The sequence below is a fragment of the Sparus aurata genome, chromosome 11 (genome assembly GCF_900880675.1).
Source record: "Sparus aurata chromosome 11, fSpaAur1.1, whole genome shotgun sequence".
NCBI lineage: Eukaryota > Metazoa > Chordata > Actinopteri > Spariformes > Sparidae > Sparus > Sparus aurata.
The window spans coordinates 4,423,368-4,439,419 of record NC_044197.1 but is presented as its reverse complement, the minus strand read 5'-3'; the positions used below and the strand labels follow the sequence as shown (position 1 = coordinate 4,439,419).

Genomic DNA, 16,052 nt, shown 5'->3' with positions numbered 1-16,052 from the left:
TCCGTAACACGTTCTACCTTAAGTTAATCCACTCTTCTGAACCTTCGACCGACTTAATGACACACTGCTCAGGTAGTCATATGCTGATCAATCTGTCAGGAAGGGTCAAAGTGCTCCAGGCTTCTGTAAGTCTCCTGCTGAAATCAGTCTAACACAGGAAGTGGCTTGCTGCACTCAGCAAAAAAAAGAAACTCTCCTAAATTCCCCTCACACCTGAGAACAAAAACCGTATGAGCATTCAGTTTCACCCCAGCAGGAAGTCTGGACCCTACCACCAGGCAGGAAACAAATCATTTCATGCATCTTAGTCTCTATAAAATGATGAGTCATTTCTCCGAGTATCAGGTCATACAGGCATAAGACATGAAGGAGAAGGAGAGCAAAACAAAGGAGGTGGTGAAGGAGACTGTGGTGAGTGTGGTGACAGGACTGTGCTACAGTACAGGCTGAAAATATGTTACCTAAGCTTCTTTTATCCTCCTGCACACAGACAGAAACTCTCAGTGACTTTACTGTTACCACACAACACAGAGATGGACTTACATTTATCATTATAGTTCATCGTCTTTAACCTCCCGTTGTTCCATGATTCATAATGATATTTATTGTGCTTTAAAGACTTTAGATTTAAAGTCTATGCGAGCTAAAATCCCAAAGGTAAATCAGAAAAGACATTAGATAAAGACTTTTTTATGGCTTATATAAATGTGCAGTTTAGTGGAATGCACATCAGTTCAACGTGGGATTTTCTTCCATGGGCAGACATATTTTTAAAAAAATGTCCACAAACCAAAGATATTCAGTTTACTGTCGCGGAGAATAAAAGAAACCAAATAATATTCACAATTTAAGAAGCAGGAATCAAATCATTTTTGGCTATTTTGTTTTTACTATCAAAATATTTGACAATTAATTTAATAGTTTGTGACTTATTGATTAAATGTTGCAGTTCTACACTTGACCCAAATTGCAATAATTGCAAAATGATTTAAATTATGAACTGTAACTGCAGCTCTGAAGAAATCCCTTTCTCTATCCTCACATTTCCTGTCTGCATCTTCACCGTCACCTATCCACTGTAATCAAGGCAAAAAATGTCCCAACATTACATTTGGAAGTTGTACTATCATTCACTGCCAGTTGTGAAAATCCACACTTGACGAAACATTCTACCTCAGGGGTTTTTAAGGTATTACCTGTGCCAAGTCTATTCTGAAATGGATAGAAACAGGAAGTTGCTACATCTAACCTTTACTGTTATCCTAACAACACCCTGTTCCTGAGCTGTCACTGTGGGTGGGGGCATATTTACTGACTGTCATCAACAATATGACATTACAGCTAAACCAACAGATTCTTATCCTGTAGCTCCTACAGACCGGCTGCTTTCAAATCACCATAATGAATGATACCATGTGGACAAGAAGACAACACTCACTGCGTAGCAGCAGTATGATACAAGCGACTACAGAATGTACATGTAGATTTTGTTAAAAGTAAAATACACGTGCAAATTCCTGTGATTCTCTTACTACGTTATTTTCCTTCTTCTGTATACTAACAATTGAAAAGAAGAGAAGGCACTGAGCTGGACAGGATAACAGTAACTGTTCACCATAGATCACCGTAATTACATTGTAGGATGTTACCGCATATATTTACACTATAAAGTAAGCCAAATGTTTCCCTACATGTTTTCTTACACATCGTCTGCTGTAATAGACAATCATAATAGTGATTCATCTGACATCAATATAGGAACAGATCTTCGCAACTTTCCATACAAACCAGCACACTGCTCATGCAAACAGTGATTCAACAATAATAGGTGTGAAAATGCAGGTTGTATTTACCCACTCAGACTGGCCTTAACTTAAATAACAGGATCCACAGCCGCCACAGACGTATCCTTATCCTGCACAGGATAACAATATCACATGGTTGTGTGCAGCGCAAACTGACTCAGAGACGTTGATCCGCACACTTTCCACTACAACAGCAGAAAAGTAAAAGCATAAAGCCCGACTGACTAAGACATTTAATTTGTTTTTAAACAAAATCACAATGTGACTAAATTCACCTCAATAGAACAATAAATACAGGATATCTAATCTTCCTGACAGCCAAGTTAATCCACTTACAGATGAACGCAATTCACTCAATTTATTAGATTTAAAAGGACATCATAAATTAATTACATAACAAAAACTTGTGATCTTACATGAACGATTCTCCCCCCTACACAACTGTGTTTTTCGCCCCACTGAGCCAGGCTACCATTGTGTCTGTACTCTCTCTCTGAAAGCCAAGAAGAGAATGTAAAGCCACGAGCTTTCTTCACAGACTGACTCCAAATGTGGGGGGATGCCATTGCTCAACAAACAGGGCAGAGAAAATATGATCATGCAGATTAAAGATCATATCAAACCAAGTCATGTGTGCCGTTCTTATCAGCTCTGATGGATGATGGACCTTATTGGACAAAAACTGGACTTTGTTAGGAAACTAAAAACAATCCGAATGCCAGATTCATGGAGCAAAATATGAGCTGACCTAAACTTTTATCAGCTCAGTCAGGACAAGGGGAGGCCATGCTTTGAGAGATGCCAATATCCAGGTGGCCTTAGAAGACATTCCTGTTTGCAAGCCCAGCCAACTGAAGCCCTATAAATCCTGGATACAGAGATTGTTTCTGCTTTTGTTTGCCAGAGAACTCAAAAGGGGCCCTGAGATGCAGCGCGCATAGCTAATGAAACCCACAGCAAGGCAAGAAGAAAGCCTCAGCGAAATAACTTCAAGACGATTGGGGAACTGAGAACACAACAAAGGCAGAACACAAGAGGCATTTTCTTTCTCCTAAATCAAACTGCACAGCACCCAGCAGATACCTCGTGGTACTGTAAAACACACGGGGGCAAAAAGACTTCCAACAAAAACTACAGGATTCTGTCCATATGATCTTTACGGCCATCAGCTGATGTGAAAATAAGATTTAATTTCTCTTTCTTTTCACCTTCACTCTTCTTTCATCACATGCCATTTCCAGACTGTGAAAGAGAACAAAATCGTCTGGCCCAGCAGGGAAGAGCACGGCTATCTTCAGGGGAGGGGGGGGAATGCCGTCCATGTGCTGTGTGAGGGTATTAAAACACAAGCACGACTTACAATAACACACTCACACTGAGGTAGAAAGGCCTTTCACTTCACACACAGAGGGAAGCTCAGATTTTCCCAGTGTACAATCAGCATTTCAATGCTCTTGCTTTGGGCTATTCTTCCTTATTCAGCAACATAATGAGAGCTACGACCACCAGCTGATATATTACACCGTAAAACGTAGCCTTATAGTAGTTTAGGAAATTAAATGTTTCAATCAATAATACCAAGATATATAAACGTCGGGTTTGGCTGGTTTATTCTGTAGTTAATCTAAAACACCAACTACTGAGCAGTCTGTGAAAGTGTGTGTTCTCTGTTGTCTACATCAGTGACGGGCATAAGGTATTCCACAGGCTGCTTCTACACCCCTGATATATGTCCATATGTGGTGTTATACACAAAAGTAAATTCCTTTCTTTGACAGACGTTTGACAAGTTCACCCAAAAATGAAAGTTCAGTCATTAATTCCCCCCATGTCAGTGTGAAGTGGAATCAAGTTTCATAGTCCACAAAACATTTCTGGAGCTTCACAGCAAAACAGTGCTGCAGGATTTTCCTTAACAACTGAAGCAGATTGTTTTAAAACGTAAAAAAAAAAGGAAAATAGTTTCATAAAGCTTTTCCATCATAAGCCAAGGCCTCTGGAAGTCCTGAGACCCCAGACGCATGGTCGAGCTTTGTGCACCCACTTCAGTCGGGTTGCATGCTAACGCTTTTAGCTTAGCAAATACAGCTACATCTTTGCTTTGAAAAGGGTTTAACTATGGTCTTCCAGAGACTTTGGTTACACTGTCTGAGCAGAATGGAGCCATTTAATGTCTCTTGTTTTTACGTTTTAAAACAAGTCCCCGTCTTCTTCAGTTATTTAGATGAATGCTGCAACGCCGTTTTGTTGTGACGCCTCAGATATGTTTTGTGAGACTATGAAACTTCAACATCAGCATGGGGGTGAGAAGATGATGACTGGATTAGAATGTTTACACTACTCCGATCTGAATGGGATCATTTAGAAATAAGACAACTGAAAAGCAGATGTATGTATTCTAACTCACTAGTGTACAGCATGTTCCTCAGCGCCTTTAACTGAGGCCGGGGGGTCAGAGTGAAGCTTGTGAAGCCATCTGTCGTAACTACAACAAGTACCAACACGTGTATCCTCTGACAAAGCACATCTGGTCTCGTAAGAAACAACTTGCTGACTGACAAAAAAAAAGTGAAGTGTTGCTCAGTGTTACTTACAGAAAAGAGATTTAAGCCTCGATCATAGAAGAAGAATCCTGAAAGCAGAAATTCATTAACCAGGTTTTAGGTCAGTTGTCAGTACTTGGCAGAGATGTATTGAAACTGAATGCATATAGAAGTACATGTACTTTACTGGGGCATTTCCATTTGGGGAGAATTAACACATTAACAGTGAACCCTTCTGCTCTCGGGAAAGTCCCATTCCTCACTGTGAGTAATTAACACATAGAAAGCGAGCGTTAGTCAGTTTTTGTCGGTGTTGGTCTGCCTTTGACTATTAATACTTGTCGATGTTATCTGTACCTATATGCTACGTGATAAATTGCTCTCGTATGTGTTATGTTTTCATATGCATTCGACCTGCCAGGGACAGCTGTCACGGTCTGGAGTAGTCGGTGTGTTATTGTGCTTATCTGTGTTTATGTGTTGTTGTTTTAATGCCATCCTGCTACCAAGGACTGCAGTTGAAAATGAGCTTGTATGACCCACATCTAATATTCCTAGTTTAATGCTTAAACATGCTGTTAGAGACAAGTCATGATCACCAAGACTCACATGTATTATTCAGCCTGATAGTCAATACGGAGCACTTTCCATAGTTTTTTTTTTTTTCAAGGGTGTTCAACTTTGGTGTCCACTGTATCTCTGGACACAGAGCTGTGTTGCTGTTGCAAGTCACTTCCCTGCAGTCTGAGTTAAAGACAACCTTGGCTTCTTGAAATACTTTGCTTGTGCTCTCAGATATCAAAACACATTTTAGTGTACAGGCAGTCAACTTCAAACAAAAGGAGAAGTCTCTGTTTCTTTGCTGGCTGGCTGGTGTTGTGGGCTGAAATGGAGATGTGGCATCAAATGCAACAGAATGAGAGTCTCACGTTGATGAGCTCGACGATGCTAACAGCAGCGCTACATGGTTAGATTAAGTCTATATTAGCAAGCAGGGAAAAAAAATAAAAAATCTCCCTTCTAACATTAACTTATGTTTCATTTCCAGGTGATAGCTCGAGTCCATCGCGAGCAGATCAACTAACTTCCACTTAACATGTAGTGACAGCACTAATAAGAAGTGATAAAAGCTAACAGTGCTGCTAGCTGTGTTAAAAAGTTTCACTGTAACACAGTCTGTGTTGTAAATGTGGTGTCATTCCACTCACTCGGACGGACACGGTGATAAGAAGCAGTCGCTTTTTTACGACTTACTGCTCATTCCAGCAATTAGACAGAGCCCGAAAAAAGAAAAACACACAAGGACATCTTTTACCTTGAAGCGTTTTCAACCAGCGGCACCAAACGTCGTCCGCTTCCCATGCACGAAAGTATACTCCGACTGTTACGAGGAAACGACGGTTTTTCCAACACTTTCACCGAATACATGAGCTATATTTTCCAAGTTAGCATCGCTTTAGGTTTCCAAGTAGAAAAGCTAGCCCGGCGTTGAGTTAGCTAGCTCCCAGTGACTCCTCGCTCGGTTCAGCCCACGCAGCCGTTTAATACGTGGACACAAACGTCTGCGGAGCCTCGAGCAGACGGCGGCCTACCGAGTGTTTACATCGCACTGAGCATGCGCAGGCGGGCCCCAACCTGACGCAACACTGCCCCCACGTGTTCGTTGTGGGGAACTGCACCTCTGAGATCTTTACATTCTTACAGGGAGGGGAAAACACTGTATTTACAGATAAAATACATGCTATTGGAAATGTGTTTCTATTCCACTGCTTCTAATTAAATCTTTTCTGATTCTCAGACATTTTTAAAACTCCTATTGGGCTTCTTTGTGAGGAAGTTTTAATTATTTTAGGATTTCCATGTCTTTTTCTGTAAACCTCTCAATAGCTGTTCTGTTTTGAAGGCAAATATTGTACTTTTCTTACTCACTGCATTTATTTAATGTGTTTAGTTACTATCTTACTCTGCAGATTAAATTACACGGGACATCAGAGCCAAAGTAGCACATTTTAAAATACATTTTATATCCAAGTATTCTGATCTGATCATCTGAAAAATACTGAATATTAATAATCACATAATCCTCCAGGCCAGCAATCGATCATCTCATACATACACATCCATGCATGTAAGTATATGTATAATATACTATCTTTTTTACTTTTGATACTTAATTACATTTAATATCAGGTACTTTTAGATGTTTACTCAAGTATGGGTGGGTGACTTTCACTTATACCAAAGTATGACTGCAGGGTACATTTCACAACACTGCACTCAAGTTAAGTACAAGAACCTCAAACTAGTACTTAAGGCCCAGGACTGTCTAATGCTATTGGTAATGTGGCACAATGGCTTTAATACTCAGTCTGCTTTGTGGTAGTAAGTTAGCAATCCTGGTCCATCCTGGCTGCACCATAACAACATCACTGAACGCTACTCTGCAATATTTGCCTTATGCTGCGAGGTCTGCTGTATCTATTGTAGTGACCTGAAACTTTACCTGGAGTAAACCATATCATATAATCTGTCCAGGAAAGAGGACAACGAGAAAAGAGAGCATTCTTTCATTCTTTCACCTTGTATAGGATGACATATCACTTCACTTTGAGATTATTTATTCAGTTTTGTAGCTGTGAAGTTGTTAGAATGTACCAAGCTGTTAAGTTTAAACACAGCATACTATGAGTTCTCCAGTCAAAGAAAAGAATCTCAAGCTTCCCGTGGCTCTACATGTGCAGTGCTTATCTTATCAACATCAGATCCTGAATAACTTACCAGAAGTTCATTGCTGAGAGAAAGATTTCTTCTGTATGAGCTGACTGGAGGTTAGAACACTGTAGTTTTAATGTTCTCTCATTCGTGGCATGTTGTCTTCATAGTACAATCAGGAAAAATACCTTTAATCCATCCGTATAAAAAAAAACTTTGTGGTTAGTCCTCACAAAAACAATAAAAATACACGTAAAAATACAACAAAAAACAAGGTAAAATGGACTTTACTGAACTAGAAACTGGCTAGAAGCAGCATCGCTACGCCTTTCACTGTGCGGGAGCAGTCAATAGAAACTGACGGTGAAGTAACCACATCAGAGCAGAAGTTCAATGATGAAAATGTGACTAAGCAGACAGCCTCGATTCACATACCAACCAGCCATAAAACCCACTTTTCAGGTTTCACATGGGAGCAGTGACGCATATCTACTGTTGTTTGTAGGACACTCCCCTATTCACGGCAGCAGCTGACGTTACAGGCCATTCAATCTGTTACACTGACAGAAACATCACATTCCAGTCTGTCAGATATAAATAACTAGAGAGCCGCGAACACACAATGAAACGGAAATTTCTCTGTGATGAGGGAGCAATCGAGTCACGACGGCCGTGAAAGACTCAAATGTCATAAAAAATAAATGCATCCAAGTGTTATGATTAGAAACTGACAATTAGTCTTTTTTTTTTTTATTATTCCTCTTTGATGATCTGAGCTACAGTAGCTGTGTGTTGGGAGAGCTGGCAAAAGCCAAAACCATTATGTGGCAGGTGCATCAGGTTGAGTTCATATTACTCACTAATGCTGGTATTGTTTTCTGCCACACCCATATCCCCAAAGACGTCTGGCTGTCTGCACCATCCCTTCTGATTAATGGCTAAATATTGACGACTACTTATATAATTCATCTGGTCTGAAATGCCGGACTTCTGGGATGGTAATACCAAACAACTGGCTGTTTTTCTATTCAGAAAAGGGGGAAATGCGTTTTTTAAAAGTGTGACCAAACTTCTGAGGTCATTTCATGGAGTTTAAATTTAAATAACTGAGAGGTGGTACATTTGTTTTTGAAAGATATGAACAAATGTTGCAAAAACAAATTAAAAAAAAAAATTTTTAAATGCACAATTAAAAACAAGTGATGCCTTCCGACTGCCCAGTAGGTCCCCTGCAAAGTGGACTGCACTGCGTTTTCAGCCATGTTAAACCACTCGGAGCAGAACATGTTCAGTTCAAAGGGGAAGTGAACTGTGTGGGGAAGAACTGAACAAGCTGACAAACAAGATTACCCATCAGTCATTGTGCTCAAACAATCGAGCCTGGTTTTAACCCACATTATCACTGTTGATGTCAATATTTCAGTGGCTGAGTTATCAATGCTCCAATAACTTTTAATGTTTACATTTTTCAAAATATTTATTTTAACATCTCTCTTATATTTATAGGGAAACAATCTATTATTGACCTCTTAACTCCATTTCTGCTCGTAATTCAACTGTAAAATTGATAATGGTGACAGCAGGGTGCAGGACACCTAGCATTAATCTTGTGTGCCATTCAAGTATCAAAGATGACATAATATAATCATTATATTGTAATCATTAGGAATTATATTGTTGGCTACATCCTGGGGAATCAAATTTATTCACAAGTCACGTTTTCAACAGAATACGTTTAGGTAATAGGATCAGTTTTGGTTTTATTATATATTCAATAATTCATTTTCGCTACTGTACAATTTCCACAGTAACAGGTATTCCAATGTAATCACGTTACCGGGGTAACGCACAGAAGAGGTGATGGTGATGTTGCAGGTTGTTCCCAATGGTGGAATTTTGTCCACGGAAGTTCCCTTACCTCACATTTGCTGCACAAGGAGCAGGAAGTAGGGACGACTGTTGATGTTCGCTGTGGAAAAGAAAAAAACAAGATAATAATGGAGATATGTGCTTTTCAACATAATCTTCATATATTCCTGAACCATATGTTTCAGGGCGGGTTCACCTGAAAGTCAAAATATTCATTAATATCTGACACTGCAGCTAGTTTTAGTTCTTTGTTGACATTGCTCACGACCCCATTACAGTGGAGGTGAACAGAATCTCTTTGTGTCGCTCACAGCATTGAAACATTTCATTGAACTGAACATCATGTTTTCAGTCCACAGGTTTTACTCAAGACAATACACGGACCTTACTGTACATAATTAAAGGTTATCAATAGAACAAATTAATCTGATGTGGAAACTATTAACATGATATGCCAGTGTGGATTATTCTAAGCAATGAGGACAGATGCTTTGTTTTTTTGTTTTTTTTACACTGTGAAAGCCACATATGAATCTGAAGGTGGAGGCAGAGGCTGCAGGTCCAGAGATGTAGGTTGCTGGCACATGCTGTAGGTGGAGGTTCAGGCTGCAGTTGTCTGCTAGAATTTTAAGGTGGAGGCAGCGAGGCAGGTTAATGGTATATTCTGTGGGGGGAGTTTCGGGCTCAAGTTGTCTGCTTGATTCCTGAGGTGACAATTGTAATGCAGGCTGGTCAGAGAGGCTTTGGGTGGAGGCTCAGTTTGCTGCTTTCTCTTACAAGCTGGAAGTGGAATGAGCGTTTCAGGTTGCTGAAGAGGGCTATGGGTGGAGCTTAAGGCTGCCGTGGCTGCTTGAATGACTAGGTGGAGGTGGAAGCTGCAGGTACAGCGATTAACTTTGCTGGTATGTGTTTTGGGTGGAGGTTCAGGTTGCAGTTCACTGCTAGAATCCAGAGGTGGAGGCAGTGATGGAGGTGGCTTGCATAGGCAGTGGATGGAGGTTCAGGTTGCAGTTTTCTGTTGGAACAGCCATGCAGATTGCTGGAGGAAGGTTGAAGCTGACTGCAGGAGGAGACAGTGATGTAGGTTGGTGGCAGAGGCTTTTGGTGAAATTTCAGGCTGCAGATGTTTACCTAAAGGGGGAGGTGGAGATGGAAGCTGCAGTTATAGTGCTCAAAGCTGCGGGCAAATGCTGCAGGCGGAGGTTCAGATTGCAATCCTCTGCTAGAATCTGAAAGATGGAGGCAGCAAAGTAGCTGGCTGGCATAGGCTGTGGGTGGAGGTGCCGGTTTAGGCTGCAGATGTCTGCTCACATCTGGAGCGGATATCTGTAATGCAGGCTGGTTGCAGAGGCTGTGGGTGGAGGTTCAGGTTCAAGTCCTCTGCTAGAATCTGGAGGTTGAGGGAGAAAAGCACTTTGTAAAGTCTGTTTTTAAAGGTGCTCTATGAGGAAAGTTTATTATAAATGAATATTATATGAATATTTGTAAATGTATTGTATTTTTATGCAGGTGTATAACCGCCCCAGCTCGCTAGGGGGCAGCGTGGTGAATCCTCTGCAGCATGGCGTCTCTGCTGCTCATCCTGTGACACGGTATTTACGGCGCATGCGCAGCGCGTTCTTCCTTTTTCCAGTGCAGCGGAGTCAAGCCCCAGTCTTTGGCTCCGGGCTCCTTCATAAGGAGACAAAAAGACTGCAAAAATGGTTTGTAATTCGTCCCAATATGTGCCTACATGTATACTTAAGACATACAACGAGTGCTGTGTGCTGTCAGACGTTTGAAAACATGCTGCTGATGCTCAGATGAAGTTAGATTATGTCCGGCTAACGCTCACCCGGGTCTGCTTAAACGTGGCCTAATGGCTGCCTTCCCAAACTCACAGCTTCCTTTTGTCCGTACTCTGCCTTGTTGTGAAATGTTAATCAGCATGTGTCCTGTGAGTATGTAAATTCACATCCCCTGATTTTCCGTTTTCTGTAGTTTACCATCAGTCTGTTTCCTGATTGTCAACCCTACCTAGCTATCATGCTAACTCCTGACGTTCATTCCCATTGGCCCAGCTTGCTAATGCTAGCCGTGGCTAACGTTACCCACTGACAGTGACAGCCAAACTAACACAAGACACCACCGCAGTAAACTCACGTGTAGTTATCTTTTGTGACGTCTCTTGTTCTGACGCTCTTCCTCCTCTCTTGCAGGGTTTTGTTAAAGTGGTGAAAAACAAGGCCTACTTCAAGAGGTACCAGGTCAAATTCAGGAGGAGGAGAGGTGAGGCTCCCTGTTCTGTCGTCGTCTTCCTCATGTTTGAAGTTATTTTTAAGTATCTTTTTAAGAGACTGAAGTGTGTTTTTCCTTCCAGAGGGAAAGACTGACTTCTTTGCTCGTAAGCGCTTGGTCGTACAAGATAAGAACAAGTACAACACACCCAAGTACCGGATGATTGTCCGCTTCTCCAACAGGGACATTGTCTGCCAGGTGAGTGTTTGCTGACAGTGTCCTGTTTTTATCTCAAGAGTCGGAGCTCTGTATTTACTTGTCAACATCTTAGAACAGAGCGGGTATTTGTTTATGGTGTTGGATCGACCTCAGTGACGAAACATATTGCAAAAAGGCGTATTCTGACTAACTAAAGCACAGTTTGCATATACGCTGTTAAATCAAGATGTGGAAAGCTGCAGCTACTTTGAAATGCCACATGACATCAATCTGTGCTACTTTGCAAAGTGTGAAAGTTTTGTTTTGTGTCAAAGATGTCAACACTACATGTGTATGAACCTGTCATGACTTATGATTTTAGATCGCCTATGCCAAGATCGAGGGCGACATGATTGTGTGCGCGGCCTACTCACACGAGCTGCCAAAATACGGAGTCACTGTGGGTTTGACAAACTACGCAGCAGCCTACTGCACTGGTCTGCTGGTGGCCCGCAGAGTAAGTATGAACTCTGTTGGACAGACTGTTCCTTTACCTCATATTGACCCAGAATGTGAAGGGTTTCAGTTGATGAACAGCCTGTGTTTAATCCAGGGATAACCTCTCCAAAATAAGCTTTTAGATGTACCTGGGTATGTCTGAAATCAAGAGTTTCCCTCCAGAAAAATGTGGTTTTCTCAAATGTCGCCATCTTCTCTCCTCAGCTCCTGAACAAGTTTGGCCTGGATAAGGTGTATGAAGGCCAGGTCGAGGTGACGGGGGATGAGTTCAACGTGGAGAGCATTGATGGTCAGCCAGGCGCTTTCACCTGCTACCTGGATGCTGGACTTGCTAGAACCACCACAGGCAACAAGGTGTTCGGTGCCCTGAAGGGAGCTGTGGATGGAGGCCTGTCCATCCCACACAGGTAACATGTCCCACTTCCTGTCACACACAGTGGATCAGAAATGCTGTTTTAGAAAACAAGGTCTTCGTTCCAGAATGAGTCTTTAAATTCAGAATTTCTTGAAGTTAAATGGTAAATATACACAACGTTTGTCTTGCACTAAGAAACGGATGGTTTCTTGTTTTCAAGGGAAATATTGGCATGCCACAGCAGGATAATCACATTAATGATGGCGGCACTGAGTATGACGCTTGAATAGAGCAGCCATCGTTATCGTCACTGGTAGCACCTGTGCCCTTACTATTAAACTGTCAGCTGAGGCCTATTCATGTAGACGATCTGTTAACCTTGTTTCCTGTTCAGTGAAAATGGTCTTGGTTTTTTTTTACTCTTAATTGGCACTCAGAAGCTCTTAACATGAAGTGTGCAGGCTACCTGTCGGCAGTCAAGCTGCACAAATGACACTGAAAGTGAGGTGTGCAGTTAGCCTTGTAGTGTGGCGAATGCAGTTTTGGAGTGAAACTGGTGCACTTGGTCTCATCTGTCATGGTGTGAATGTAATTTTTAGGCATGTGCCAAGACTTCTCGGTGAGATATTGAACTACGATTGGTTTTATCTCCTCTGCCGGCTACTTGAACACTTTCTTTTTGCATGAAACATCTTTTTTGGCCTTCAAGAAATCGGTTAAATGCTTGACTATTATAGGGATGCACCGATTGTGAAATTCTAGGCCAGTACTTAACGTTTTACTCATCCATCATCTATATTACACTATTTGAAAGGTTGTGGTTTTTTTTTTTTTTTTTTTTTTTACAGCTTCAAAATCCTTTTAAGCTCCTTGACACTTCCTACTGAATAAGAACCTTTACAGTAGTTGCAAAGCCTCACAAACCGGTAGCAGGGATGTTATAAGCCAGAACCTCATTAATGGGCCACCACAAATTTGATGCAACAGATAAACATCAGCCGCTGCTATCGGAACGTCATCTTATTGAAGGCTCATAAATCAGCGCATCCTTAGTCATTCGCTTATACATCATTCAGGCAGACGGGGTAAACGGGCATCGCTGTTAGGTTTGGAAAAATGTGATGCTGGATGTGATAAAGATGCACGGAGAGAGCGGGGGGAGGGAGGTTGTATGAATGGGTGTAGAACAGGTTGACTGCTTGAGATTACGTTACCTGTTGAGTTGCTGTTCAGAAAGCTGTAAATTCTGGTTTCATCAGCCCCCTACATCCTGTCAGATGTGTCATGTAGCAGCGGAAAATGGGAGACAAGTCCTTTTTTAATCAGTAAAAAAGGCAAAGCTTGCATTTTGCCACTCTGTTGGTCCCCATATGTGCAGTTTTCAAGTAAATATCTGATGTACCGACACTTGTTTGGCGTACACCGCTTTCTAAAGTAGCAGGTCTGAGAACACCCTCAAAGAATGAATCTGTCGGAGGGTGCATTGGGGGGAAAACATGGAAAGAAAACATGCAATTCAAGCACCTCGTTTGCATATAAAAGAAAAATTACACTATGCATTTCAGGTGCTGTGTACTGAATCTGTGTAGCCACAGGTGGACGCTCGTGTGTGTATTGACTTTATATTCTCAGCCAAGTTTAAATGCAGTCTGTACAGTTTGATTTCATGAGTCAGTCGGAAACGGCAGCTGGCAGTTGACAAGTCTGCTCGCCTTTGTTTTCACACGCTGAGCTCGAGTGGTTATGATATTGCAAAAAAGATGGATTTAACATGCCATAATGCCGAGCTGTGTTCACTGTGCCTTCACATAATGACTGAAGTTTGATTTGGAAGTCTGACTTGGTGATTTTTTTTATTCTGCAATGTTAGATTCTGCTTGCTTGATGTTTACCTTTTTTTTCTATATTACCTTCCCCCAGCACCAAGCGCTTCCCTGGTTATGATCCAGAGAGCAAGGAGTTCAACGCTGAGGTCCACCGCAAGCACATCATGGGCGTCAACGTGTCAGAGTACATGAGCCTCCTGATGGAGGAGGACGAGGATGCTTACAAGAAGCAGTTCTCCCGCTTCATCAAGAATGGCGTCACCCCCGATTCGGCAAGTCCTGTTTTTTTGTTTTGTAAACCGTCAGTAGGCAGATGGTGTTACGACTTGGCTTGTGTTCTAAGTAGCCAGAGACTTGTGTGTCTGTATATAATGTGGCAGCCAGCACCTAAAGTTATTTTTTGATGTGTTTTTTTGTACTTGCCCTTATGTGAACTTATTGGCATATTAGCTAAGAGCTTCAAACTATGAGCTATCTCTCATTAGTGGCTAGTTTCACACACGGCCATTAATCATCTCTTGTGAGGGAGCGCTCCGGGTGATGTTGCAGTGACCACATCATTCACTCTCAGAAAATATAAACACTAGATCAATCTTAATTGTCAGTGCTTGTAATAGATGATGATGCATCTTTTCTAATGTAAAGAAAAGACTTTAATTCAGACATTCAGCCCCTCTGTGAATAGGGCAGTGGCTCTTGTTGTCAAAGTAATTTATATTAATGACTTCAGGCCGGAAAATATAATCTCCAACAACACAACTAATGTTGCATCTATACACGCATGCAGGGCTTTAGGAGCTTCAGTGGCCTCAGTTTTGCGACAGTCCTGATCCTTCCCTCAGCAGGATCAGGATTGCCTCTCTGATTTGTTGACATGTCCTCAGATTAGATGGGTTATGAATCCCTTGAGCAGTCATATTAATCCCTGCCTTGTTGAGCACTACAGAAAGTCGGAAGGGAATTTCTAGTGTTGGTGACACTTAAAATATTAGCTGCAAGCTAAACTGGCTGTTAGCAGGAGTGGAGCAGGGTGAAGCAATCTAGAAAATTCAGTTGCTTGGTTCAAGATTTGCATTTAATGGTTGATAATTGGAAACATCTTTTAGAATACTTAACATGCGGACTTGGTGAGAAAATACTTGAATCTTCTGAATTTATTTTGGGGAAAAAAATGTTCAGTCTTTAGCATGACTAATGTGATTTGAAGGGGAAATAAATCAGATGTGCAGGTAAACCTTTGCATGGAAGTTTGACTGTCGATCTGTCTTTCAGATTGAGGAAATGTACAAAAAGGCTCACGCTACCATTCGTGAGAACCCAGTCCACGAAAAGAAGCCTCCCAAAGAAGTCAAGAAGAAGAGGTGAGAAATACTGACATCAAAAGCTGACTTGTTTTGAACCAATCTTGCACAGAAACTATGATACACCTTTGAAAAAAAGAAAAACAACCTGCAAATGCTAATTGTGCTTGTTTGGTGTCCTAGGTGGAACCGTGCCAAGCTCTCTCTGGCCCAGAGGAAAGACCGCGTCGCCCAGAAGAAGGCCAGCTTCCTCCGGGCTCAGGAACAAGAGGCTTCAGACTGAGGCGTTTGTCGGCTCAAAAATTTGTTCTAATAAATCTATTGAAAAAGAGTCAAATCCTCTCGTGTACTTTGTCATGGTGCACTACATTTACATAATTAGCAGTGCCAGGAGCCTCTTGATCACTTATTAGAGGATTTATATTTTTGTTTTTTTATTTAATTGAACCCCTGAGTGGTACCATGGCTTAGAGACTGATTTGCTAGTCATTTAAACTGCTTGAGTAATGTGATTAAAGACTTTTTGCCATTTCTGCTAACAGACATACCTTCTACTCAAAACTATCATTTATCTAGGTGAGTTTTCCACCAAGTGTAACTGATATTTGTCAGTAAATGTGAATCAACAAGTTGTAGTACTCGAAGTGCAAAGGGTTCAAAATCCCCTTCACATGTATGAAGGCATAACGATAAATGTGATCGTAATT

The 16,052-nt window shown here is 41.4% G+C and overlaps 2 protein-coding genes across 6 annotated transcripts in view; one reads left to right on the top strand and one right to left on the bottom strand.

The window, feature by feature from the left end:
* The window catches only part of evi5b (ecotropic viral integration site 5b), a 33,988-nt gene extending 26,708 nt beyond the window's left edge, over nt 1-7,280 (bottom strand). For 2 of the 4 annotated variants that reach the window (XM_030434064.1, XM_030434059.1), the window contains exon 1: nt 5,664-5,923. The gene's annotated coding sequence lies outside the window, so the exon portion shown is untranslated. Of the gene's footprint in view, nt 1-4,399; nt 4,438-5,663; nt 5,924-7,126 lie in introns of those variants that run through there. The other 2 variants (XM_030434060.1, XM_030434061.1) reach the window with 2 other exon arrangements.
* Nucleotides 7,281-10,479: 3,199 nt separating this feature from the next.
* rpl5b (ribosomal protein L5b) lies at nt 10,480-15,676 on the top strand. 2 transcript variants are annotated; one of them, XM_030434083.1, is made up of 8 exons: nt 10,480-10,632; nt 11,128-11,197; nt 11,289-11,404; nt 11,727-11,861; nt 12,068-12,270; nt 14,139-14,316; nt 15,317-15,405; nt 15,529-15,676. In XM_030434083.1, the coding sequence occupies exons 1-8, from the start codon at nt 10,630-10,632 to the stop codon at nt 15,626-15,628; spliced, it is 894 nt and encodes a 297-aa protein (XP_030289943.1). In that variant the 5' UTR covers nt 10,480-10,629; the 3' UTR covers nt 15,629-15,676. The 2 variants fall into 2 exon arrangements, with proteins under 2 accessions (XP_030289943.1, XP_030289942.1); XM_030434082.1 differs by lacking the exon at nt 10,480-10,632 and adding an exon at nt 10,842-10,865.
* The last annotated feature ends 376 nt before the right edge of the window (nt 15,677-16,052 follow it).

What these genes read in the sequence shown, in the direction of transcription:
- rpl5b (XM_030434082.1), top strand. Translation starts at nt 10,845, where the DNA reads ATGTTAATCAGCATGTGTCCT. An exon ending in TGTTAATCAGCATGTGTCCT is followed by an intron (nt 10,866 to 11,127) that starts GTGAGTATGTAA and finishes CCTCTCTTGCAG; the next exon opens with GGTTTTGTTAAAGTGGTGAA. An exon ending in ATGGCGTCACCCCCGATTCG is followed by an intron (nt 14,317 to 15,316) that starts GCAAGTCCTGTT and finishes TCTGTCTTTCAG; the next exon opens with ATTGAGGAAATGTACAAAAA.